The sequence below is a fragment of the Astyanax mexicanus genome, chromosome 10 (genome assembly GCF_023375975.1).
Source record: "Astyanax mexicanus isolate ESR-SI-001 chromosome 10, AstMex3_surface, whole genome shotgun sequence".
Classification (NCBI taxonomy): domain Eukaryota; kingdom Metazoa; phylum Chordata; class Actinopteri; order Characiformes; family Acestrorhamphidae; genus Astyanax; species Astyanax mexicanus.
In genome coordinates, this window is record NC_064417.1 from 4,080,948 (window position 1) to 4,106,534 (window position 25,587).

A 25,587-nucleotide genomic window follows, 5' to 3' on the forward strand; every position below is an offset into this window, starting at 1 on the left:
GCTGGAGTGGAGAGTAAACAGCTGCTCTGAAGTTCATGCTCAGGTCCAGGAAGGTGAAAAAAGTCCAGGCCGTAACAGCAGCTAAAGCTGCACAGCTGCACCAAGAGATGTGTTGTGGGTATGAGAGAGAAGCATGTAGCGCTAATGCTAATGCGTAAAAGCAAAAAGATGCATGAATTCAGATTTGACCGTTCACATTCTTGTTGCATGTCCATAAATTGAATACCTGTCCGATTTGGGACCACATATGAAAGTGACTGAAAATCTGATTTGAAAAAAAAAAAAAATAGGATTTGGCTCGTTCACACAGCCATGAAAAAATCAGATCTGAGCCACATTGAGCAAAAATTAGATTTGAGTCACTTCAGCCTGGTAATGTGAACGTAGCCTATTCTTTTTGGATTAATCCCATTTTACTACTTGGCCCTACCACTTACCCCTACTTCTTCTTTACTTTTTCTTTACCTTAAAACAGAAGGGGAAGGGGTGAAATCTTCCCCATAAGAATTGGTAAAACCCTTTAAGCACCTGATACGTCATTAGAAGCACTAAACTTCATTAACCTAGCTGCTGCTAACTGGATAACTAGTTAATTTTAGGGCGTATTTTATTGTATGTCTTCAGAAAGAGGGGAGATGGTGCAGAAACTAATTGTTATTGTCCGTTTATTCATTCCTCTGTGATGCAGAGCTGAAATTTAGCTTTGATTAGCTTTTATTTAATTTTTCCGTTCTGCCATTTAAGGTGAAAGAGGAAAGTTAGCTAGCTAGCTATCTACTGAGACAAACTACTAGCAATCTTTTTTATGCTTGTTATGAAGAATATTTATTTTATTGTATGTGTTCAGAAAGGAGGGAGATGGTGCAGAAATTAATTATTATTGTCCATTTCTTGATTCCTCTGGAGTATGGAGCTGCAATGAGCTTTGATTAGTTTTTATTTAATTAAAATGTTCCCTTCCACCTTAAATGCTGCAGCCCCTGCCATCTGTTGCACCATTTAAGGTGGAAGAGGAAAGTTAGGTAGATATCCATCTACTGAGACAAACTACTAGCGATCTTTTTTTATGCTTGTTATGAAGAATCCGGCCATAAAACATTGAAACTACATATTAAACTGTGGTAAAATAGTGCTAATCGCCACTTTTAAAAAGCAAAATGCTTAGGTTACATTCGGGGTTTCTTTGGTCACTTGTTCCACCATCTTACCAGTGATTCTCATACCCCTCAGTTCTGAAAACAGGACAAACAAGTCCTACCCCTCCAGCTTAACAAGAATCGGGACACCCCTACCCCTTGGCGTGCATGCGAAAATCAGAGGGGTAGGGGGAAAGTGGTAGGCCAAAGGGTGGGTTAAATGAAATATAATTGGGCCTTAGTCTTCATTAGGACCCTATATTAATCATGATATTTTATACTTTTCAGTGTTAATGCTAATGCTAATCAGCTAATGTTGAACTGATTCCTGTACAATTTTTTAATTTGACTAGATGAGAGTGATGTTTATTTTCATGTTTGAAACTGAGCATCACACTGAGTATCACACGACCACACCTTGTACATTTTATAGACTTAGATTTTATAGACTATAGATTTTTCATTTTTATGACGGGACTAAACTGTGTAACTCTGTCAATGATTTAACTGCAGTTTAATGTATAGAGACAGAAGAGTTCATTTCAATATAAGGGATATACAGTATATATTCTAAAGATATACAAAGTTGTCTTAACAAGAAAGAAAGAAAGAGTGCTTTAGTGTATAGTCCAAAATTGTGTATTACATACTGTAATACAATCTGACTAAATACACAGAAAGAAAATCATTTTTGATTTCACTAGCGTTAAGCTTTTTTTTCTTTCATGGCTACAGAACTACTCTGTGACTCTGTCAATGATTTAACTGCAGTTAAATGGATGGATAGTCTGGGAAAGACAGAAGAGTGCAGTTTTGAAATAAGGGCTATACATATACCAAAGCTGTGCACTTTGAGAGCAGTGCTACAGCTCTACAACATGCTGGGCTCTTTGGTCCTGGTTTGGATTTTTATCTGCATCCTCTTCCTCTTCATCCGGATCCAGAGGCCTAAAAACTTCCCTCCTGGACCCCGGCCTGTGCCTATATTCGGGAACCTCTTTCAGCTCAACATTGCCAATCCCCTGAAGGACTTTGAGAGGGTACAGTATACAGCTCATGCTCACTCAGTTCTAACAAAATATTTGCTTCAAATACTTGACTTCAATGGGTTTATTGGCATTGCATTGCTTGTAAGGCCTCGTTTTGTTCAATAAAGCACCAAAAAGTAGTTTTCCTTACCATTCTTAAGAAGTAGAAATAAAAAAAATTATGTATTTGAGACGATGTATTTAAACCAACACTTTGTCATTTTCATAATTTCTTTGCTGTCACAATTAACATCAGTTTTATATAGTACGTCCCAAAATAGAACCCTGCAGGACTTACTAAACAAAAGGGTCAGCAAAATGATTCATAATACCTTCAGTACTGTCATACTGCCAGTGGTTTAAGGCAGGGGTTGGCAATAAGAGTTTTTTCCTGGCTGTGTCCCAATTCACTAGCCAGGGGAGCGGTAGTGCATTGAACCGCGACCCTGACAACACAGCTTCGATCCTGTGTGAGAAGAGGTGTATTTATTTATTTATTTATTTCCTTTCTTCTTTGGTTTACCTGCTTTGAGATCAACTGTTCTGCAATTGGGTTCCACGACCCTCTGGGCTGGAGAGCTACTAGTCTGTACTATTCCATTCCATTACACTTCATTTTCCAAAACAGAAATTTATTGCCACAAAATTGCCAAAAAATGGCTTGGAAAATATCTGGACCGCAGCCAAACTTAATTGCCGACCCCTGGTTTAAGAGGTTAACTTTCTGTTAAAAATATACCATATACCAAAAATATAACATTTCCAAATCAAACTTTGTACTCTTTGTAACTTTGTAACTTGGTTTCATGCATTGACTAACTGTTCACTTTTTCTACTGGTTCTGCCATCTATGTCTGTAGTTTGCTGAGCGCTATGGGAACGTTTACAGTGTTTATTTTGGAGGAAGACCAACAGTGGTTCTTACTGGAATGAAGGCTTTGAAGGAAGCTCTGGTGACCAAAGCTGCAGACTTTTCAGGACGGCCTCAGAACATCCTCATCAGCGATATAAGAGAAGGAAAAGGTCTGTCAAAAATCTGTTCCACTGATTTCTTAACTCAATCTAATTTTGGACTTATGTTAACTAAAACAGAGCATTTTTAAAATGACTTTATCATTGAAATGTGACAGGAGTCATATTAGCTGACTATGGTCCTGCTTGGAAGGAGCATCGACGCTTTGCCCTCACGACTCTGAGGAACTTCGGCATGGGGAAGCAGTCTATGGAGGAGAGGATTCTGGGAGAGACTGAACACCTTGTTGCACGTTTGGAGAAAGGTTCTGGTAACTGTCCTTTAGTAAATTTATCAAAAAATTGTATAACTTGAATATATGCTGGATCCAAACTGAAGATGGTGATTATTAACAGTCTCTTTACGCTAAAATTCACTTTTTGTGAAATAACTGCTGCATATGAAACTCTTCCTCAGTAGCTATCCTGTCTTTCTTCAGAGATCACTAATTCAGTGAAATAAAGCATGGCTAAATAGAAACGCCAGAGCACTTTTTACAAAAAAAAAAAAAAAAAAAGCTCACATGGCATTCATTCATACAAGAGACCACAACTAGACATTTTAAAATGAACAAAAAAAAACATAGGAAAAAGACCTTTAAGATGATTATCAAACTTCCAATATAATTCCTGAACACAGAGCACACTGTTAGGTCTACTTATGCTCTAACTTAATTGCTCCCAAAGATATCTGGAAGCAATTAAAATACAATGATCAGATTTTTGTCATATTGTACTGTGTATGATTTGCGGGCCTCGAGGAGCCTATAAAAATGTAGGAGAATCCCAAGAGTCACAGGAATAGTGGGTTGTCTATAAAATGCTCACAAATCTCTTGTATTAAAGCCTAGAAGTCTCTACTTCAATTAGTAATATATACAGGGGTTGGACAATGAAACTGAAACACCTGTCATTTTAGTGTGGGAGGTTTCATGGCTAAATTGGTGGCTAAAGCAGCCTGGTGGCCAATCTTCATTAATTGCACATTGCACCACAAAGAGCGTGAAGAGTGTGAAGGTTCAGTTAGCAGGGTAAGAGCACAGTTTTGCTCAAAATACTGCAATGCACACAACATTATAGTTGAGATACCAGAGTTCAAAAGAGGAAAAATTGTTGGTGCACGTCTTGTTGGAGCATCTGTGACCAAGACAGCAAGTCTTTGTGATGCATCAAGAGCCACGGTATCCAGGGTAATGTCAGCATACCACCAAGAAGGACCGACCACATCCAACAGGATTAACTGTGGACGCTGTAAAAGGAAGCTGTCTGAAAGGGATGTTCGGGTGCTAACCCGGATTGTATCCAAAAAGCAGAATTCAATGTGCACCTCGACTCTCCTGTTTCCACCAGAACTGTCCGTCGGGACAATCAATTATTGTGGTCTAAAACCAGGTGTTTTGAGTTTCATTGTCCAACCCCTGTAGCCTATGAGTAATACAAAACATATTTACATTACATACTCATTACAGCCACTGAAACAGAGATTCTCTGCTCTATTTTTGACAGCAAAGACATATTTCAAGAAAAACATATTTCACTGAGACACATTTCTGATGACCATGTGAACATATGTTGCAGGAGGCTTCGTGAATCCTCAGACTATGTTCCATGAAGCTGCTTCAAACATCATCTACCTGGTGTTATTTGGCACTCGTTTAGACTATGAGGACGCCACTCTTAAACAATACTTTCAGCTCTTCACTGAAAATTTCAAGATTGCGAATGGACCTTGGGGAATGGTGGGTCTTCATATCACTGCACATATATCTTCATTAGTTAAGTGAAACTATTTAAAAAAATGTTATGTTCTGCTGTTGAAGATTTCTTTGTCTTGCAGATCTATGATACGCTTCCTATGATGAGAACCTTGCCACTTCCCTTTAAGAAAGTCTTCAAAAATTACTACACAACTGAGAAGCTAGTAGGAGATATGATCAGCAAACAAAAGGCTTCAAGAGTCTCAGGAGAGCCAAGGCACTTTGTGGACTGTTATCTGGATGAGCTTGAAAAGGTGTGTGTTGGTGTGAGTTTGTAAGCACCAGAGGTGGAAAAAGTACAGAAAAATTGTAATTAAGTAAAAGTAGCTTTACTTTGCTCAAATTCTACTCAAGTAAAAGTAAAAGTACCCATCTAAAAATCTACTTGAGTAAAAGTAAAAAAGTACTCAATTTAAAATGTACTTTAAGTAAAAGTTACATAGTTACTTTTAATTATTTCATGTAAAAAAAGTACAACAAATCATACATGGAATTGATTTTAATGAACTATTATTTTACATAATAATTTGGATCTTTCAGGCAGTATTTGTTCAGACCACCCCATAAAACATTTTTTAAGAACATGTGGTATAGGTTTCTATGATCCATTTTTTTTTTCTTTACTGTTAAAAAGTTATGGTCATATAGGTGATTATAAACTGTATTTTTATAGTTTTACAGGTCATTGTTATATTTTAACTTGCAATTGCTGTGCTTTAACTGCTATTTACATGTATTTTTTTAACATTAAAGCAGATTGTTTAGTGATAAAAATACTTGGCACCACATGCTTTCGCAGGTTTGATGTGGAAGTTTTGAAAGCTGACAGCTCTGTCCGGCGGGGCACATTTTGCATTGCATGAGGACGTTATTACCTCGATATTCCATGCATCAGCATCTGTGCGCCAGCGCATCTGCGCCAATTATTATTATTTTTTAATTCAGACAATTGTTTTTTTCCCAGCATTTTATTTTTTACTCAGTATTGGAGAGTTTTCCAATGTAGCAAAGTAAATTACTTGTGTCAAAATGTACTTGAGTAAAAGTAAAATTACCTATTTTAAAAAACGACTTTAAAAATTACAAATTACTCATAAAATCTACTCAATTACAGTAACTTGAGTAAATGTAATTCATTACTTTCCACCTCTGGTAAGCACATGCGATCATAGCTCATCCACTATTCTGTCTTGTCTACATGAAACATACAGTAGATTCAGTTATTTTAACAGTCTATTCAGATCATGATAATCATATTTTTTATTCAGAGAGGGGATGATGGATCTTCTTTTGAAGAGGGACAACTCCGGAGATACATTATGGACCTGCATATTGCTGGATTAGAGACCACCTCCAACACCCTGCGAACAGCGTTCCTCTACCTCATGGCATATCCACACATTCAAGGTATCAGCTTTACAGTACAGTACATTGGATCGTTTTTACTGGTAATTGGGAGCAGAGGAACAATCTTTCTTGTGTTTAGAGAGGTGTTGACAAAGTGACTATAGATTTCTGTCTTTCCTGTAGCGAGATGTCAGCAGGAGATTGATGAGGCTCTGAAGGATAAAGCTCAAGCATCTTTTGAGGACAGACACAACATGCCGTACACTCATGCTGTAATCCATGAATGTCAGAGAATTGCCTATACTGTTCCGACTGCATTTCACTGCACCAGCAGAGATACTGAACTGATGGGCTACAGCATCCCAAAGGTGAAGATTTCAATACATTTCTAAGCACAAGTCTTAGGCTGTGTTCAGATTACAAGCCACATTGCTCAAATCAGATTTTTTGATTATATAGCATTTGGCTATCTTGGCGATTTACATTCACAAATGATCTGTATCTGTGATCTGTATCTGTGTGTAATGTGAACGAATCTGTTTCTGAAACATCTCACATGCGCACATTGATACGTGTAAAAAAAAATGATATTAGAGAGATGAGAGGCTCGTAGCTTTATAAAGCGAAATGGATGAGTTAGCAGCGCATATGTGGAGCATCTTTTGCTGGAGTGGAGAAACAGTAAAAAGCTGGTCTGAAGTTCATGCTCAGGTCAGAGGTGAAGAAAAAATGCCAGGCGGTTTGCTTTTGCTGTTTTTGCAGCTATAGCTGCACAGCTGCACCAAGAGATGTGTGGGTACGAGAGAGAAGCACGTAGCGCTAATGCTAATGCGTTAAAACAAAAAGACGCATGAATTTAGATTTGACCGTTCACATTCATGTCGCATGTCCATGGATCAGATACATATTGGATTTAGGGCCACATATGGAAGTGTACTGAAATACAGATTAAGAAGGTAAAAATGTAAATATTGGGAGAAAAGTATACCCTAATTATTATCCTGCATATAGTTCAAGTGTCAAGAATCACTAAAGGGAAGCAGGGAAATAAACCCAAGTGCAGATCTTACAGACTCACTGGGCATGATATTTTACAGATATGTTCATGTGAGCATGTGTGATGCAAACATCTGGGTGCAAGAGTGTTATAATTGAGAATAACTGTATTTGTCCTTTTCTGTGATTAAGGGTACCTTTGTCATGGCAAACCTCTCCTCAGTGCTGAGTGAGGAAGGACAATGGAAGTTTCCTCATGAGTTTAATCCAGCTAATTTCCTGAATGAGGAGGGACAGTTTGAGAAGCCTGAGGCCTTCCTGCCTTTTTCTGCTGGTGAGAGTTTAAAACTGTGTCGAGAACACTACAATATGTTAGGATTCCCCTTCAGCAGGTGTCTCCAGACTTGTTTCCTGGTAATTTCTGACCTAAACATAATCCTTGCTGCCTCTGTTTCCTGCTCAAGTGTGAAACAACAGCTCATGTGTTTACATGGATGCAGTGCATTGCTCCACTATATTTTAAAATATATTTAATAGTTCATGTTGTAGTTCATTTGGGAAAAAAAGATAAAGGTGTGTTTAAATAATAGAATCTGCTTGTTTTTGCAAATTAAAATGTTTTCTATTTATAACAATTATCTAAAGTTTCATCTTTGTGCATTTTTTTCTGTTTTATAGAATCCCAAGTCGACTTGTGTTTTCTCACTAATATGTATATATGTGTTCCATTAAATTCTTTCTGTGAGCCATGACCAGCCAATAATTTTTTTTTTCCATATGTACCACTCTTCTATAATACAGAAGAACAACTACCTATGACTTAACAAACTCTGTTGATTATGTTTTATGTCTGCAGGACCCCGTGTGTGTCTTGGTGAAGGCCTGGCTCGTATGGAGCTCTTCCTCATCTTGGTCACTCTGCTGCGCCGCTTCCAGTTCTTCTGGCCTGAAGATGCAGGAGAACCGGACTTCACTCCTGTATATGGAATCACAGTCAGGCCCAAACCTTACAGGATGGGAGTCAGATTGAGACAACCAGCTAGAGAAATGTAAAAAATAAGTAGAAGAAGATCAGATTAACAATAATAAAGATTAAACATGGATATCCGTTGTTCCTGGGTCACTGTTATTTGTTATTTATTCCAGCCTTCTTTTAATTAAGTACCTTTTTAATGTAAAAAAAAGCTTGTAAATGAAGATGAATCTGATCTCGTGATCAAAACAGCATTGGGGAATGTGGTCTTGTGTGTCTTGTTCTGGTAAAACCAAACAAATTTAAATCCAAACAGTCCTATAGTGCACTACCCACCCTATTTCTGTCTTTTCTGCCAGCACACCAGTATAATTATGCACATACAGCTTTAGAAATGTCAGCATTCTCTCTGAAGGTACAATAAAATGACATAAACTGCACAAAGTGTTTCCACAAACGAACTGTACTTTTGACAAAGCACAGTTTATCAAAAGCTGATAAAGATCTGTGCTATCCTTGCAGCTGCGCTACAAGCTTTTATGGGTAGGCGTGTCTATTGCACAGACAATGCAGTACAACACAGTCGATGTGGTTTAAATATCATATTCAGTGTAAATTTCCATTTACTGTGCTGTATGGACCAGGACCTGGACCTATGCAAAGTTAGACCAACTGTAGTAAAACCAAACTGTCCCCATCCTGGGCTTTATCATGCTTGTTAGTTTTTCCATCTTCTTCAGGAACAAACAGCCCAAGATCTTTATCTCTGGACCCCAACCTGTGCCTGTATTTGGGAACCTGATTTAGCTGAACATCCAGTCATATCCACAGCTTTAAATTCTCAGGTTCTTAGAAATTAAAGCAGATTTCTCGGACTCATTCAAAGAATCCTAAAAAAGGTTAATGTAGTTGATATAGTCTGAACACTCCACAAGAGGGCTGTCAAGTAGTTCTTTTGCCAATGATATGACGATATGATCTTATGTCTATGATTATGTCTGTGATTGTGAGTGATTGCTGTCTCAAATGTGTGTGTGTGTGTGTGTGTGTGTGTGTGTGTTGGAAGTGAAAAGGCACAAAGCCACATACCACATAACTAACATACCTGGCATTAACATTTTCTTTAGGCCTCGACTGACCAGCTTTGCAGATGAATTTTATGTTTGCATATTAAAATATACTAACAGGTTTTTGTATACCGGTAGGTATTATATATATAAAATACTACTTAACCTGTACCTCCTTTAGAACAAACAAGTTAACAATTATTGTATTGTATACACTACATTTCATTTCAAAACAAAACATTACAATGCACAATCTTTAAAGTATCTTGGAATTAAACCATAAGCCTAGTATACTAAAAATTGTGTTTATGTTTATGAATGTATATGTCAAGAGTACCTTACTTTACAGTGTACTTGACAGTATAAACCAGTAATGCATTTAAGTAAGTAAATGATGTGGGGTTGGTTGGTTGATGCTGCAGTTGGTCTGCAGGTTTAGGTTCAGCAACAGTATGTGCTGAAAGAATGAGGTCAGCTGACTACCTGAATATACTGAATATAGACCAGGTTATTCCATCAATGGATTTATTTTTTCTTCCCTGATGAACACGGACATATTCCAAGATAAGACAATGTCAGGATTCATGGTGCTGGAATTGTGAAAGAGAGCATGGAGGTTCAGGGAGCATGAGATCATCATTTTCACACATGGATTGAGAGAGAGAGTTCACCACAGAGTCCAGATCTTAACCTCATTGAGAATCTTTGGGATGTGCTGGATGGAGAAGAGCTGCTTTGTGCAGCGGTTGGTCAGACTCTACCATCATCAATGCTGCTGTAAGATCTTGGTGAAAATTTTATGCAACACTGCATTGAAATAAATCTTGTGACATTGCAGAAGTGAATGTGAGCAGCAAGCAAAGCTAAAGGCGGTCCAACCAAATATTAGAGAGTCACCTTTTTTTTTACTTTATATATTATTATTGGCTACTGATATGAATGTGTGTTTAGGACAAGAAGACCTCCACAAGGTAGACTATATGGTTCCAACAAAAACACTTCAGCCAAGCTGATACAAATAAAATAAACAGCTAAGTACCAATCCCCAATAATCTAACTTGGGGAGTTCCATGCTGCCTAATCTATAAACAACAGACTGTTTCATCATCAGACCAGCACCAGACACACTCCTGTCAATCATTAACTTCAATTATTGATCTGGTTGTTTATTAAAGGAGCTGCTTTAGTAGCAAAGGTACAGCCTTAAGGCTAAAATCAAACAGAGAACAGAACCACAACAGACACTATGTTGGGTTCCTTATTCCTGGTTTGGGGATTTATCTGCCTCATCTTCCTCTTCATCAGGATCCAGAGACCCAAGAACTTCCCTCCTGGACCCCGGCCTGTGCCTATATTCGGGAACCTGTTCCAGCTGAACATTACCAATCCTCTGAAGGACTTTGAGAGGGTACAGCAGCATATTCTATTAATCTGGTCAAACAGTTTTGGCAAACATGGATTTTCAACACAGCGGCATTGAATAAGAAATTACTGTAAAAATTATTGTGTCCTGATAATTATGCATGCAGTGTGAGTGTTTGCTGGGACAGAGTTTTTTGTATGTATTTTGTAATGTTTGTAAAATTTTGTAATCATTTTGTAAATTTTTTCCTGCTTAATTTATTGTGTCTGTAGTTTGCTGAGCAGTATGGGAATGTGTACAGTGTGTATTTTGGAGGAAGACCAGCAGTAATTCTAAATGGGTTTAAGGCTGTGAAGGAAGCTCTGGTGACCAAGGCTGCAGACTTTTCAGGACGCCCAAAAAATGTCCTGATCAGTGATGTAACAAAGGGGAAAGGTGAGGCTTGTTCAAAACTGTTTGAGTCATTAATGTATCTCTAATTGGTGTAACATATTGAAACACTATGGGACTAGCATCCTATCCTATGGCTTTTTCCATGTCCTATGGAAGACATGCACCAAAAACCATGCACTGTAAAATATATGTGTCTGGGGTCTCCTGTATTGAATGTGTATGTGATTCACATGACTGTATCAAGGCATTTGGGGGCCCCAAGCAAAATTGACTGCAGAATATACCAATAGGATTGGTTAAGGTTTTTGTATTTTGTTTCCATGATTTGAAAGTAAAACTAATGTCAGTTAGCAGCTTCATCCATTCTAACACTGTTAAAAACAGTGATGTTAAAGCTGGAGTGCATGAATACTGCTGAACATGTTCCAGTCTAGTTGTATGCTACTGTCAGCAACTTGAGGGGGAGTCTGATAACAGTGTAGATGTTCTTTCCTGCATTGACTGTCATATAATTTAAACAGCCTCTCACACAGTTTGTCATTGCATTCAATTCATAACCAGTCATTGCACTGGTTATGAAGGTTTATGTAGAAGGTTTATGTAGGTTTATGTAGAAGATTCAACTCCAAATGTACTAATGAGAGATATCTAATTTAAGGAAAGTAATAACAAAAGGTCCTCACCTTGAAATGTGTTAAAATGAGTTCAAACTTGGCAGGTATTGTATTTCTTGACTACAATTCTATGTGGAAGGAGCATCGTCGCTTTGCCCTCACGACTCTGAGGAACTTCGGCATGGGGAAGCAGTCCATGGAGGAGAGGATTCTGGGAGAGACTGAACACCTTATTGAATGCTTGGAGAAACGTGTTGGTAATGTCTCGATTCACTCTTTTTTTTTTAAGAAGAAGAAAAAGAAGACTAGCAGACTAATGCTGTCACTTTGATCCATTACTCCATCAGCAGTCAGAGTCTGAGAGAGCAAAACTGGCCCTGCTTACTCTGATTCAGATCACTCCTAGTGTGGTGTGATGCACTTTTATAATTCTTTTTTTACTTCAAATTTTTCCCATTTTCTCCCCAATTTACACAGCCAATTACCCAACCCACTCATTAGGACTCCCCTTATCACTAGTGATGCCCCAACACACCAGGAGGGTGAAGACTAACACATGCTTCCTCCGATACATGTGAAGTCAGCCACCGCTTCTTTTCAAGCTGCTGCTGATGCAGCATTACCGAGCAGCCAGCGCGCTTGGAGGAAAGCGCAGCGGCCCAGCTCCGGTACATCAGCTCACAGACGCCCTGTGCTGCGGACATCACCGTAGGAGTGATGTGGGGAGAGAGCGCCATCTACCCACCCGGAGGGAGCAGGGCCAATTTTGCTCCCTCTGACGCCAGCAGCTTGATGGTAAAGCTGCATGAGCGTGGGTTCGAACCTGCGACCTCTCGCTCATAGTGGCAGCGCTTTAGACCGCTGGACCACTCGGCGCCTGTGATGCACTTTTAGTGAGCTATCTGTGCAGTGATGCTGCATCACTGACAATTTAATAAGAGAGAGTGTCTGAGTCCACATATATTGGAGGAGACAAATGCTAGTGTTCACCCTCCGAAAAGTTTGCGAACCCTATAGAATTGTATATTTGTGCATTAATCTAAAACTTCAAATTTTCACAGTCCTAAAAGTAGATAAGAAGAACCAAATCAAACAATATAAATAAAAAATACACAATATTTTTTGAGGAAAGCCAGTAGTATACGATGAGCGGCAAAAGTATTTGAACATTTGTTTTCAATATCTGGTGTGACTCAATTGTGCAGCAATAACTGCAGTAAATGCAGACATTGCTGCATATACTACTATATGTTTCCAGTAACTGCTTTTTTGGAGTATGCTCAATCCTTTATTATATTATTTTATTTATTTTTTTAATAGCTTCTAATTGTGTAATTAGTTAGAGAGTTAGCTTTAACTTAAATAAGCTACAAAATCATCCAAAAAAAGATACTAATTATTTTTTTTAATGTGTCTGTGTAGGAGGCACCATGGATCCTCAGACTTTCTTCCATAACGCTACATCAAATATCATCTACTTAGTTTTATTTGGCACTCGATACAACTACGGAGATGAAACTCTAAATATGTATGTTAAGCGCATCACTGAACTAGCAAAGATCGCCAATGGACCCTGGGGAATGGTAGGATATTTTATTATACTGTGTTTTGTAACAGTAGCATTTATTATAATAGTGACATTCATATATTTTCTTTCAGACTGTTGAATTTGTATATATTAAAGTAACAGATATGTAATAAATACAAACAGTGGGGAAAATAAATATTTGATTCCCTGCTGATTTTGTTAGTTTACCCTCTTATAAAGACATGAACAGTCTATAGTTTTTAATGGTATTTTTTTTTACAACTACTAACCAGCAAGAATTGTGACCACCACAAAACAGTTGTATTCCCATCAGGCAAAATAGATATCATCAATGTTACTTTAAATTAGGCCAATCACAATAATTGACTAATAGTTGACTGTTTTAGGAAATTTTAAAATATTTATAGTCCAATTCCAATGTCGAAATATTCATATTCTTAAGTTCATTGCTCTTTAAAAGGCTGCAGTTGTATTACTATGTTATTATCATTATCTCAGTATTATAAAATGATCTTAAAATGACAATAATATTATTTATTGCATTTTCTTCTAAAACAGTATGTAACATTTTAATCTAATATAATATAATATCCAAAAGAGTATTTATTGTGACTGGTCTACTTTAAATGCAATCCACTGCATAATTTTGCAAAGCAATAAATGGGAAATATATTAGTAGCTTGTTATAATAATAATAAAAAAAAATTATAATAATAATATATAGCATGTTATAATACCTGTATATAAAAAAAATACTTTTGATGGTATAACAGTTTTGACTTTCTTCCTTTCCATAGATATATGATACATTTCCGATGTTAAGAGGGCTACCCCTTCCCTTTAAGAAAGCTGAAGAAAATTATGAGACGCTTGCAAAGATTTCAGCAAACGTCGTCAACAAATACAAGCCATCAAGAGTGCAGGGAGAGCCAGAAAACTTTGTCGGTTGTTATCTGGATGAGCTTGATAAGGTATATGCATACATACAAGTTATTTTCTGGTAAAAAACACAATAAATCACTTTTCATGCTTGAGATCATGTTTTTTTTGTCTAAGTGACCTTATCAGATGATGCTTTCTGTTCAACAGAGAGGAAATGATGGATCCTCCTTTAATGAGGCACAACTTGCAAGATATATAGTTGACCTCCACGCTGCTGGAACAGAGACCACCTCCAACACCCTCCTAACAGCCTTCCTGTACCTCATCACACATCCAGACATTCAAGGTGTGTGCTGGAATTAAATCTGTGGGAATGCATGATATTATAATAATATTTTCAGCAACAGCTGTAAATCATGCATTTCCAAATAATTAATTGTATACACCCCAAGTCCATTTCTCACTAAATTTCTCCTTTAAGTTCCTTTTGCTCTCTTTCGCCTTAGCAAATATTAAGCTGACATTTTGGACTATAATTTATTGGGCAGAAATGGTATAATACTATTATTTTATTTTGTATTTTTATCATTAGAGAAATGTCAGCGAGAGATTGACGAGGTTCTGGAGGGTAAAGCTCATGTATCTTTTGAGGACAGACAGAAGATGCCATATGTGCAGGCTGTGATGCATGAGTCTCAGCGTATTGGCAGTACTGTGCCCCTTAGTGTACCTCACTGCACCACCAGTGATACTGAACTGATGGGCTACACCATCCCTAAGGTGAACATTTTACTGTCTTGTTCATGTAAATATGGTGTATTGTATATGTGTACATAGTTAATAGTTCTGTACAAATGATTACAATCGGATTTAAATTTTCAAAAATTATCAAACAATCGAACAGGGTACATTTTATATAGCTCAACACAGTCAACTCTTGCCACTTTTAATAAACTGTGACCTGCTGCACACATGATGCATTATCAGCAAGGTTCACTTTTTTTTTATTAACCACATTCTTAAAATTCCACCAAATATTTCCTCTGGTGTTCAAGTCAAGTGACTGTAACAACCACTTCAGAATCTTCCAGGACTTCTTCTAAAATCAAGCTTTGGTAGACTTTGAGGTATACTTGGGATCATTGTCCTGTTAGATTTTCTAATGATTGTTATGCTTCAGCTTCCTTACAGAAGGCAGGAGTTTTTTTTATATGTTTTTCTTATACTTGCTTAAATCTATTATGCCCGCACATGCTGCAGGTTTCCATTTTCAGAGAATTCATTCAGCCCTGAGAATCTCCAACGTATGCTTCACTCTTTCTCTTCCTCTTAGCTCCTAAAACTTTCACTATAAACCAAGAAACAAAGCAATTTTTCAGACGTTAAACACGTACAAGAACTGACAAGGGACATTGAAACAAAGGGGCTATAAATACACATGGAAAACAGGAACAGAAAACAGGAAACACCTGGGGATAGGTAACGAGGGGGCGGAGTTACAAAATTAACAGAGGAGAAAACACTAAAGATTGAGGCGGAGACACAGGAGGAACACACAGGGCCACGTGTAGGGGAGAACGTTGGATTTATGTATTTTAATCCCCAACTGTAGGGGGATCCCAGGAGCAAAAATATCAATTCTCACATAATGCTGCATTAAGGTGGAATGTGCTAACAGATTCTTTTCTGTATAATTCAGGATACTTTTATTTTGCCCAACCTTTACTCTGTGCTAAATGAGGAAGGCCAGTGGAAGTTTCCACACGAGTTCAATCCTGCTAACTTCTTGAATGAGAAGGGCCAATTCGAGAAGCCTGAGGCCTTCATGCCCTTTTCTGCTGGTAAGAGAATCTCCACAGTTAAAAAAAAAAAAAGATAAAAATAAAGTTTAGTAAATTGAGTGTGTTTGCAGGCACTTTAAAATCTGATTACTGCAGAACTGCGTTTTTACGTGAGAATAGAAAGCCAATAATCTGATATTTGCTTTGCAACCAACCAATAATCTTACAAAATAAGATTTGACATTAGCATCATGCAAAACTGAGACTGAGAAATCTGAAAATTCTCAATTGAAGAGGATTGATTTAATGAGAAATACAAAATAAGCCAAAAAACTTCAGCTCTTTTGTCAGATTTCTTAATTGGATTCCAGTCTAATAAATCAGAATATGCTGTTTACATGATCATGACCACTTGAATGATAATATAAGTGCAGGAATCCATGTATTATAGGATTATCTATGAGTTAGGACTATCTAATCTGGTTTAAATTTCTCTATTTAAGTCTGGAACTAGGTTGTAGTTATGCTTAAAGCCCGAATAAACTGACAAGGCATGTTAATGCTGTTTTTTTTTGTGCACAGGACCTCGTACATGTCTCGGTGAGAGTCTGGCTCGCATGGAGCTCTTCCTTATCTCCGTCACCTTACTGCGGAGGTTCCAGTTCTTCTGGCCTGAAGATGCAGGAGAACCGGACTTCACTCCTGTATATGGAATCACGCTCACACCAAAACCCTACAGGATGGGAATCAGACTGAGACAGTCAGCTAAATAAATGATTATGCTATATGATGCTGCATTAAAAGTCGTGTCCTTGGTTTTATTTATTTATCAACATCTATTATGACCACACAGACATACAGTGTCCTCCATGTAAACCCTTTTTGAAGACTGTAGTCACCACTGTTCCCCAAGACTGAAAAAAACAAAATGACCAATTACCAAAATCCATTGTGTGGTAACTAGTAATCTGCAGATGGCAGATAAATTCTTAATAATTGTCTGTATAAAAATATATGAAAAAGTCTTCTGAAGTCTGATATGAATCAGTCAATATACTGCCAACGTTTATTTCTACTGCATAAACTCTCTACTCTATCTGTCTTCTTTGAGTTTCACATGCCACATAGATGGCATCCTATAAATACAATATATATCTTGTTGGGATTGTAAAAGGATTTAGTATGATCTGACAAAGAGGGAATTATGAAAACATTTTTGTATGGCACTTTTGAAACATAAATTATGCTTAAAGTGTTTTAAAAAAGGATAAACAGTGTACCCACTAATTCAATTATTCATTTAAGAGACACAATATAGGAAAACATAAAATGAAGAATTAATGTAATGCATAATAAAAAAAAAAGAACAAAAATAAAGATTATAAAAATTCAAGTTTATAATAAAGTGGAACTGTGAAATATAAAATTACAAAGATAAAATGTAAATAAACAAGACTGATATATAAAAAAAATGTAGTCATAAAATAAATTGATTAACATGAAAGGAACATAAAAATGTAACCATTAATAAAAGTAAGTAAATTTTGAAAAATGATTTGAAAAAAAACTGAAACAATTTACAATAAAGTCTGCTTGCCTTTTAAAATGATGACTTTACCACATTTGGACAGTGCATGTGTGTAATTTTATGACGGCAGCCTTAACATTCATAACTACAACGGTGTAGGAGAGGGTATTACACATTTGTTACTATGTACTAAAGCCAACCCTATTCCCAAAATATTATCTAAAAGCTGATTCCAATGCAGCTAAGATAGTATGTCACTTTATGTATACTATTATGTAACTTTTTTTACTGTGCATGTACAAATAATGTATAAACTGTGATTTTACTCAGTTATTCCATATAAATCAATCCTAAAGGCTTGGATTGTGGGTAATTGTAGTGATTAATGATTATGAAGTTTTACAAGCTTTAAATGATCAGAAATTAAAGTCCCTTTTCTCAAACACATTTAAAGAATCCTACAAAATGGGACAAATTTCAGTGACGTGGTTGATCAAGCCAGTAATTCACTCTCTTAAAGATGTTCAGCAGATGAGAAATCCACAAGAGGACGCTCAAGTAGCGTTTTTCTTTATGTCTTAGCTGACCAGCTCAGCAGATGATTAACAGACTCTTAAAAGTTTATAATGTGAATAATGCAAAATCAGCCAAGGGATCAATAATCCTGCTGTTTAATTTTGGCTGCAGTTGTGAAACTTGCAGTAAAGTATATCTCCACTTGGTGGACTAAAGACCAGTGTATGATCCCAACAAGAACATTTAGAAAGTCAGGCTGATACAAAATTAACAAATAGAAACACAGCGCTATACCAATCCCCCAAAACTACTAGTTTTCTGATCCACTGAGCAGCCAGATGAAAAAAGGGATTTACTTTCATTGCTTATTTTGACAGAACCTACTTTTCTATTCAATTAAAGGAGAAAGAATTCTCAGAATACAGTATATGAGTGTAATAGTAATCTACATAACTAGTAGATACTAGTTATAGTTATATAATGAAATGATATGGAAAGGTTGTATGTACAAGTCCAAACATATTAGAATATCATTTCCTACATCAATTCTATATAAATATTATATTAATGTATCAGAAGGAAATATTTAGAAATGTATCATGATGCATAACAGTAACATAGGATATGCTAACTGATCTATAAACAACAAAATGTTTCATCATCAGACACAACATCAACCACCCTCATGTCAATCATTAATTTCAATGATTTATCAGGCTATTTATTGGAGGAGCTGCTGTATCAAAGGAGAACAGAGAACAGAAACACAACAGACACCATGGTGGGCTCCTTGGTGCTGGTTTGGATTTTTATCTGCCTCGTCTTCCTCTTCATCAGGATCCAGAGACCCAAGAACTTCCCTCCGGGACCCCGACCTGTGCCTATATTCGGGAACCTGTTCCAGCTCAACATTACCAATCCTCTGAAGGACTTTGATAAGGTATAATAGTGCATGTGATTTATTCTATTAAACATGCATTGCATGCAGCAGCAGTTTTTGTAGAGATTAACTACTTTTTGTATGTCTTTTATCCTGTTTGTAATTCTGCCTACTGTTTAATAGTTGTATATTTGCTTTATTATGCTTTATATTTATGTTTATTATGTTTGTAGTTTGCTGAGCGCTATGGGAATGTGTACAGCCTGTATTTTGGAGGAAGACCAGCAGTAATTCTAAATGGGTTTAAGGCTGTGAAGGAAGCTCTGGTGACCAAGGCTGCAGACTTTTCAGGACGCCCACAAAACATCCTGATCAGTGATGTAACAAAAGGGAAAGGTGAAGTTTATAATGACTGTTTGAGTCATTAATGCATCTCAGATGTTAAGATGTACACACTGATATGCAAGAATAATTGAATGGCTAATGACATGGCTAATGAATGAATGATTTTTACAGCAGATTTTATATATTTTTACAGCTTTTTATATTTTCTATTACAATTAAATTATGCTTTTCAGTAATGTTCATTATCAAACATAAAATCTTTTTATGTAATGCAATCCTCAAGGTTTAGTGGTGTAATTTTTTGATTTTGTAAATTTTTTTTTTAGACAATTGTACGGTGGCCGAGAAAGCCCAGCGCAGTGCAAATGGAAAAGCGCTGCAAAAGCACAAAACACATCCATCAAAATTACAACACAGGCGCAGCAAATAGAAAAACGCGCAGCAAAAAGAAAAACGCGCTGCAAATAGAAAAACGCGCTGCAAATAGAACCACAACACAACGGAAGTGAGTCACAACACAACGGAATTTTCCCGGGGGACCTTAAAAGATGCTGTACCTGCTGTATACAAAGGACAGTAAGTGGCAAACAAGCTTCTGAAAAGTAAGTTATGTTTATTACCTGTGATTACCACGGTTGTGTGCATATTATTAAAAGTTCTGCTTCACAAAACGCCTTGTTTGCCACTTATTGTCCTTTGTACACATAGTGAAGTCCGAGACGTTACTGAAGACGCAGCTTAGCTGGTACAGTATCTTTTAAGGTCCCCAGGGAAAATTCCGTTGTGTTGTGACTCACTTCCGTTGTGTTGTGGTTCTATTTGCAGCGCGTTTTTCTATTTGCAGCGCGTTTTTCTTTTTGCAGCGCGTTTTTCTATTTGCTGCGCCTGTGTTGTAATTTTGATGGATGTGTTTTGTGCTTTTGCAGCGCTTTTCAATTTGCACTGCGTTGGGCTTTCTCGGCCACCGTACAATTGACAATTGACAACAATCCTGGCCTGTTAAGGGGTTAATGGGCTATAAATAGACCATCAGACTTCATCTTTGCAGTTTATGCTAGTCAAATCAGTTGTCTTTTCGCTAATTTAGCAGATTTTAAAGAATCTACAGTGTGATAAACCTAGTTGGTGGGAATTGGGTAGAAAATTTATGTGTTAATAACATGAACAAAAATTTGGCAGGTGTCATATTTGTTGACTACAATTCTGAGTGGAAGGAGCATCGGCGCTTTGCTCTCACCACTCTGAGGAACTTCGGCATGGGGAAGCAGTCCATGGAGGAGAGGATTCTGGGAGAGACTGAACACCTTGTTGAATGCTTGGAAAAAAGTGTTGGTAATGTCACTTTAAATTAATAGGCAATCTTCAATGATTCATAATTCATCAGACCTTTAAAATAACCCTAAAACAAACATAAAGGGCTTCTGGAATGGTATTGTGTGAATAACCATTTAAATCATCAATCATTTTGTCAATTAAATTAATTAATTAATTAAAAATCGTTGAAGCTGAAGATGGTTATACAGCTCTGGAAAAAAAAATAAGAGAGCACTTAAAAATGAGTTTCTTTGATTTTACCAAATTAAAACCCTCTGGAATATAATCAAGAGAAAGATGGATGATCACAAGCCATCAAACCAAACTGAACTGCTTGAATTTTTGCACCAGGAGTAAAGCAGCATAAAGTTATCCAAAAGCAGTGTGTAAGACTGATGGAGGAGAATCTGCCAAGATGCATGAAAACTGTGATTAATAACCAGGGTTATTCCACCAAATATTGATTTCTGGACTCTTAAAACTTTATGAATATGAACCATGAGCCATTTCTCATTTTATTTGGAAGTTGGGAGAAAAGTTATTTGTTGTTTACAACAATGTTCATTTTATTCAAACATAAACCTATAAATAGTCTGTAATCAGAGAAACTGCTCCAGAAAATAAAGCGGTGTCTTAATCTTTTAGCTGTAATTACAAAATCAACGAAAGTGTAAAACCATAACTGAGATGAATTAATTAATTTGTATGTGTGTCTGTGTAGGAGGCACCATGGATCCTCAGACCTTCTTTCACAATGCTACATCAAATATCATCTACCTGGTTTTATTTGGCACTCGATACAACTATGGAGATGAAACACTTAATATGTATATTAAGCGCATCACTGAGACTACAAAGATTGCCAATGGACCCTGGGGAATGGTGGGATTTTATATTATAAACAGTAACATTAATGTTTCTTCCTTTAGACTGTTATATATATTGTTTTTATTTTATATATAAATATTTTTTGTATTATAACCTAATATATACTGTAAACAGTGCCTTGCAAAAAGTATTCTGCCCCTTAAAGGTAATCTAATGTCTGGGTTGTTATATTATTCCATAATAGTTGGAATAATAATGTTTTTTTTATTGCAATCTAATATGTTTTTAAGGTTGTTTAACACACTAATAAGCACACTGACAAACTAAAGAATGCTGTGCTGACCTGCAGAATATACATGTGGGACACTGATCCTGCAATAATTGTGAATTTAACTTTGGTTAGAGTCGCTTTTTTGTTTGCATTTTTCTGTAACAGAATGTTTTACATATCATTAGTATCTGTTTAAATGCAATCCAGACAATTCTGATCACTTTTAATGGGACTGCATCTTTAGCAAGGCAATATAGAATTAGCATATATTTGTCACAATATATGTAGACAAAACGTGCTTTTACATCTTCTTTCCTGCAGATATATGATACATTCCCCTTTTTGAGAGGGCTACCCCTTCCCTTTAAGAAGGCTGTAGCAAATTTTGAGGTGCTTAAAATGATCACATCGAAAATGATCGACAAATACAAGCCGTCAAGAGTGCAGGGAGAGCAGGAGAACTTTGTTGGCTGTTACCTGGATGAGCTCGATAAGGTATAAGAAAAATGTTTACCTTTTAATCCTCCTGAAAATGCAGTGAATCACATCTTTTCTAGCTCACGCATTTGAGTATATAACTTTTTCCACAGAGAGGAAATGATGGATCCTCCTTTAATGAGGGACAACTTGCAAGATACATTGTGGATCTCCACGCTGCTGGAACAGATACCACCTCCAACACCCTCCTTACAGCCTTCCTGTACCTCATCACACATCCAGACATTCAAGGTTTGAACTTCAATATGAAATCATTGGCACTGCTAATAGTCATTAAGCTGACATTTTGGACTATATTTTATAATTTAATGGACAGAAATGGCATAAGAGTATCATTTTATTTTGTATTTTTCTTTTTAGAGGGATGTCAGCAGGAGATTGACGAGGTTCTGGAGGGTAAAGCTCATGTATCTTTTGAGGACAGACAGAAGATGCCATATGTGCAGGCTGTGATGCATGAGTCTCAGCGTTTTGGCAGTACTGTTCCGCTTAGTGTACCACACTGCACCACCAGGGATACTGAACTGATGGGCTACAGCATCCCTAAGGTGAATATTTTCTTTCTATAACTTATGTACATGAAAACATATATTTTCAATTATTCAATACATGTTTTAACTGTTTGAAACAAACATTATAGCATTAAATAGCTCAGCACAACTAATAGAACAAGTGGTTTTGCCCAAATCCAACTCAGACATATTTAACTCCTTCATGTCAAGTGTCTTCAATACTTCAATACATGACCTGCTGCAAACATGATCCTTATGACAGCATTTTCTTGGGTTTACATGCTGCAATCACCTCCTTCAAATTCCAACAATAATTTTACATATGGTTAACGTCAACTTAAAGGCAACTATAATAGTTCCTTAAGAATCTTCCAGGACTTCTTCTCAAACCCAGCCTCAGTGGACTTTGAGGTGTGTTTGGGATGACTGTCCTGTTGGAAGGTCCAATGATGACATCGTCTCCTAGTATTCCCACATACTTAATTAAATACACCCAAGATGCTCTAAATATAAGCTGTTTACGCATCCATTTCCCTTTATAAAGCTACGAGTCACCTCTCAAATATGAGTTTTTTTTGGTGGTGATAAAGGAGATATTTATACATGTTTCAATGTGAGCATGTGAGGTGTTTTAGGGACGGATTCGTTCACATTACACACAGATACAGATCACTTATAGCAAAAAAATTATATTTGAGCAATGATCAGGAGATCATCGGTTTGATTCCTGTTCTTGTAGCTTGCCATCAGCTACCAGAGCCCTGAGAGAGCACCATTGGCCTTGCTCTCTCTGGGTGGGTACAGTAGATGGTGCTCTTTCCCCTCATCACTCCAAAGGGTGATGTGGATCAGCACAAGGCTGCGTCTGTGAGCTGATGTATCAGAACTGAGTCGCTGCGCTTTCCTCCGAGCGTTAGCGCTGTGATGCTACTCGGCAATGCTACAGCATCAGCAGCAGTTCAAAAGAGGCGGAGCCTGACTTCATATGTATCGGAGGAGACATGTGCTAGTCTTCACCCTCCTGGTGTTGGGGCATTACTAGAGATATGGGGAGTCCTAATAAGTGGGTTGTGTAATTGGCTGTGTAAATTAGGGAGAAAAATTATATAAAGTGAAAAAAATGACCAAATCTCAGATTTGGACCATAAAAGCAAGAAGCAAATTTCTGTGCTAACCATTTTTTTTTCTTTATAATTCAGGGTACTGTCATTTACCCCAACCTTTACTCTGTGCTAAATGAGGAGAGCCAGTGGAAGTTTCCTCACAAGTTCAATCCTGCTAACTTCTTGAATGAGAAGGGCCAGTTTGAGAAGCCTGAGGCCTTCATGCCCTTTTCTGTTGGTAAGAGTTCTTAGCTTCTTAAATAACTATAAAAAATTTAAACCTGACCCTTCAACAACAATTAATCAGGTTTAAAACTCTCCAATGTAGTCTGGAACTATTCTGTAGCTATATTCAGAGCCCTACTGAGCTGGAAAGGCTTTTTTAATGTGTGTTTACCATGTGCACAGGACCTCGTTCATGTCTTGGTGAGAGTTTGGCTCGGATGGAGCTCTTTCTCATCTTGGTCACTCTGCTGCGCCGCTTCCAGTTCTTCTGGCCTGAAGATGCAGGAGAACCGGACTTCACTCCTGTATATGGAATCACGCTCACACCAAAACCCTACAGGATGGGAATCAGACTGAGACAACCAGTTAGATAAATGGAGAACATGACTGCAAATGTGTGTAACTGTGTTTTTTTGTAATTAATGGTAGATTAAGTGGATACATTTGAATATATAATAAACAAATAAGCCAATAAATGAATAAAATATAAATATTCGTGTTTAGAGCTTTTGTAATATTGTCTACATTACTGTACAGTACATGTAAAGCACTGTTAGTAGAATTAAATGTGAACTACATGTGAATCACCTCATAAATGCTGTCTTTATCGCACAATAAAAAGACCTTACAAAGAAATATTCATTTTGATTCATCTTGTCCCTTTCTTATGCATGTTGGAAATAGAAATCATATACAGTGCCTGAAAAACGCCTGAAAAAAAGTCTCCACCTGGATGTAAGTAAGTAAATGATGTGGGGTTGGATGATGCTGCAGTCGGTCTGCAGGTTTAGGTTCAGCAACAGTATGTGCTGAAAGAATGAGGTCAGCTGACTACCTGAATATACTGAATATAGACCAGGTTATTCCATCAATGAATTTTTTCTTCCCTGATGGCACGAGCATATTCCAGGATTCATGGGGCTGGAATTGTGAAAGAGTGATTCATGAGATCATCATTTTCACACATGGATTGAGAGAGAGTTCACCACAGAGTCCAGACCTTAACCTCATTGAAAATCTTTAGGATGTGCTGGAGAAGAATTTATAATTAATGGAACACTGGATTAAAATAAATCTTGTGACATTGCAGAAGCTTATCTAAACAATGCCACAGTGAAAATGTGCCGCAATCAAAGCTAAAGACACTCCAACTAAATATTGGCAGTGTTGGGAAGGTTACTTTTAAAATGTAATCCCTTACAGATTACTGATTACATCACTCAAAATGTAATTTGTAACGTAATCAGTTACATTACTTCAAGTGAGTAACGTAATCTGATTACTTTGGATTACTTACAATATTGTCGTTTTTTTGAGCCTGAATGAATGTAGCAACCACATATTGCATATTATTCTTTTATTTTTCTTTCCAGTTAACAAATAGATAAACAAATAAAAAAGCCTTTTCAATCACTCTATAAAAATACTTATGAAACCATTTCATCAAACAATTTTATGAAACACTTCTATAAATTGATAATAAAACAATTTAAAACCAAACAATGTAACAACAACTGTAAGCTATCTATTTGCAGGTTTGCCACCAGTGTTAATTTTGACAACAAATTTTGATTTAGTCTTAGTCATAGTCTTGTGACGAAAATAGCATTTAGTTTTAGTCACAATTTAGTAATTTAGTCAACTTATTTTTAGTCGACTTAATGTCATAA

General features: G+C 36.9%; 3 protein-coding genes across 5 annotated transcripts; all 3 read left to right on the top strand.

The window, feature by feature from the left end:
• The first annotated feature begins 1,980 nt into the window (after nucleotides 1-1,980).
• On the top strand, nucleotides 1,981-8,387 carry LOC103037176 (cytochrome P450 2F2-like). Of its 2 annotated transcripts, none has more exons than XM_049484044.1 (9): nucleotides 1,981-2,176; nucleotides 3,025-3,187; nucleotides 3,295-3,447; nucleotides 4,754-4,914; nucleotides 5,013-5,186; nucleotides 6,201-6,339; nucleotides 6,463-6,647; nucleotides 7,468-7,609; nucleotides 8,132-8,387. In XM_049484044.1, exons 1-9 carry the CDS (start codon nucleotides 2,015-2,017, stop codon nucleotides 8,326-8,328), a joined length of 1,476 nt encoding a protein of 491 aa, XP_049340001.1. In that variant the 5' UTR covers nucleotides 1,981-2,014; the 3' UTR covers nucleotides 8,329-8,387. The 2 variants fall into 2 exon arrangements, with proteins under 2 accessions (XP_049340001.1, XP_049340002.1); XM_049484045.1 differs by having other exon boundaries at nucleotides 3,295-3,441.
• A 2,102-nt stretch (nucleotides 8,388-10,489) lies between these two features.
• On the top strand, nucleotides 10,490-16,700 carry LOC111195742 (cytochrome P450 2F2-like). The gene is made up of 9 exons (XM_022683772.2): nucleotides 10,490-10,723; nucleotides 10,951-11,113; nucleotides 11,790-11,942; nucleotides 13,108-13,268; nucleotides 14,032-14,205; nucleotides 14,324-14,462; nucleotides 14,709-14,896; nucleotides 15,816-15,957; nucleotides 16,480-16,700. The coding sequence occupies exons 1-9, from the start codon at nucleotides 10,562-10,564 to the stop codon at nucleotides 16,668-16,670; spliced, it is 1,473 nt and encodes a 490-aa protein (XP_022539493.2). The 5' UTR covers nucleotides 10,490-10,561; the 3' UTR covers nucleotides 16,671-16,700.
• Nucleotides 16,701-18,710: 2,010 nt separating this feature from the next.
• LOC103036877 (cytochrome P450 2D3-like) lies at nucleotides 18,711-24,559 on the top strand. Of its 2 annotated transcripts, XM_022683771.2 has the most exons (9): nucleotides 18,711-18,881; nucleotides 19,055-19,217; nucleotides 20,346-20,498; nucleotides 21,202-21,362; nucleotides 21,901-22,074; nucleotides 22,170-22,308; nucleotides 22,438-22,625; nucleotides 23,789-23,930; nucleotides 24,101-24,559. In XM_022683771.2, the coding sequence occupies exons 1-9, from the start codon at nucleotides 18,720-18,722 to the stop codon at nucleotides 24,289-24,291; spliced, it is 1,473 nt and encodes a 490-aa protein (XP_022539492.2). In that variant the 5' UTR covers nucleotides 18,711-18,719; the 3' UTR covers nucleotides 24,292-24,559. The 2 variants fall into 2 exon arrangements, with proteins under 2 accessions (XP_022539492.2, XP_049339999.1); XM_049484042.1 differs by having other exon boundaries at nucleotides 22,170-22,625.
• Nucleotides 24,560-25,587: the final 1,028 nt, after the last annotated feature.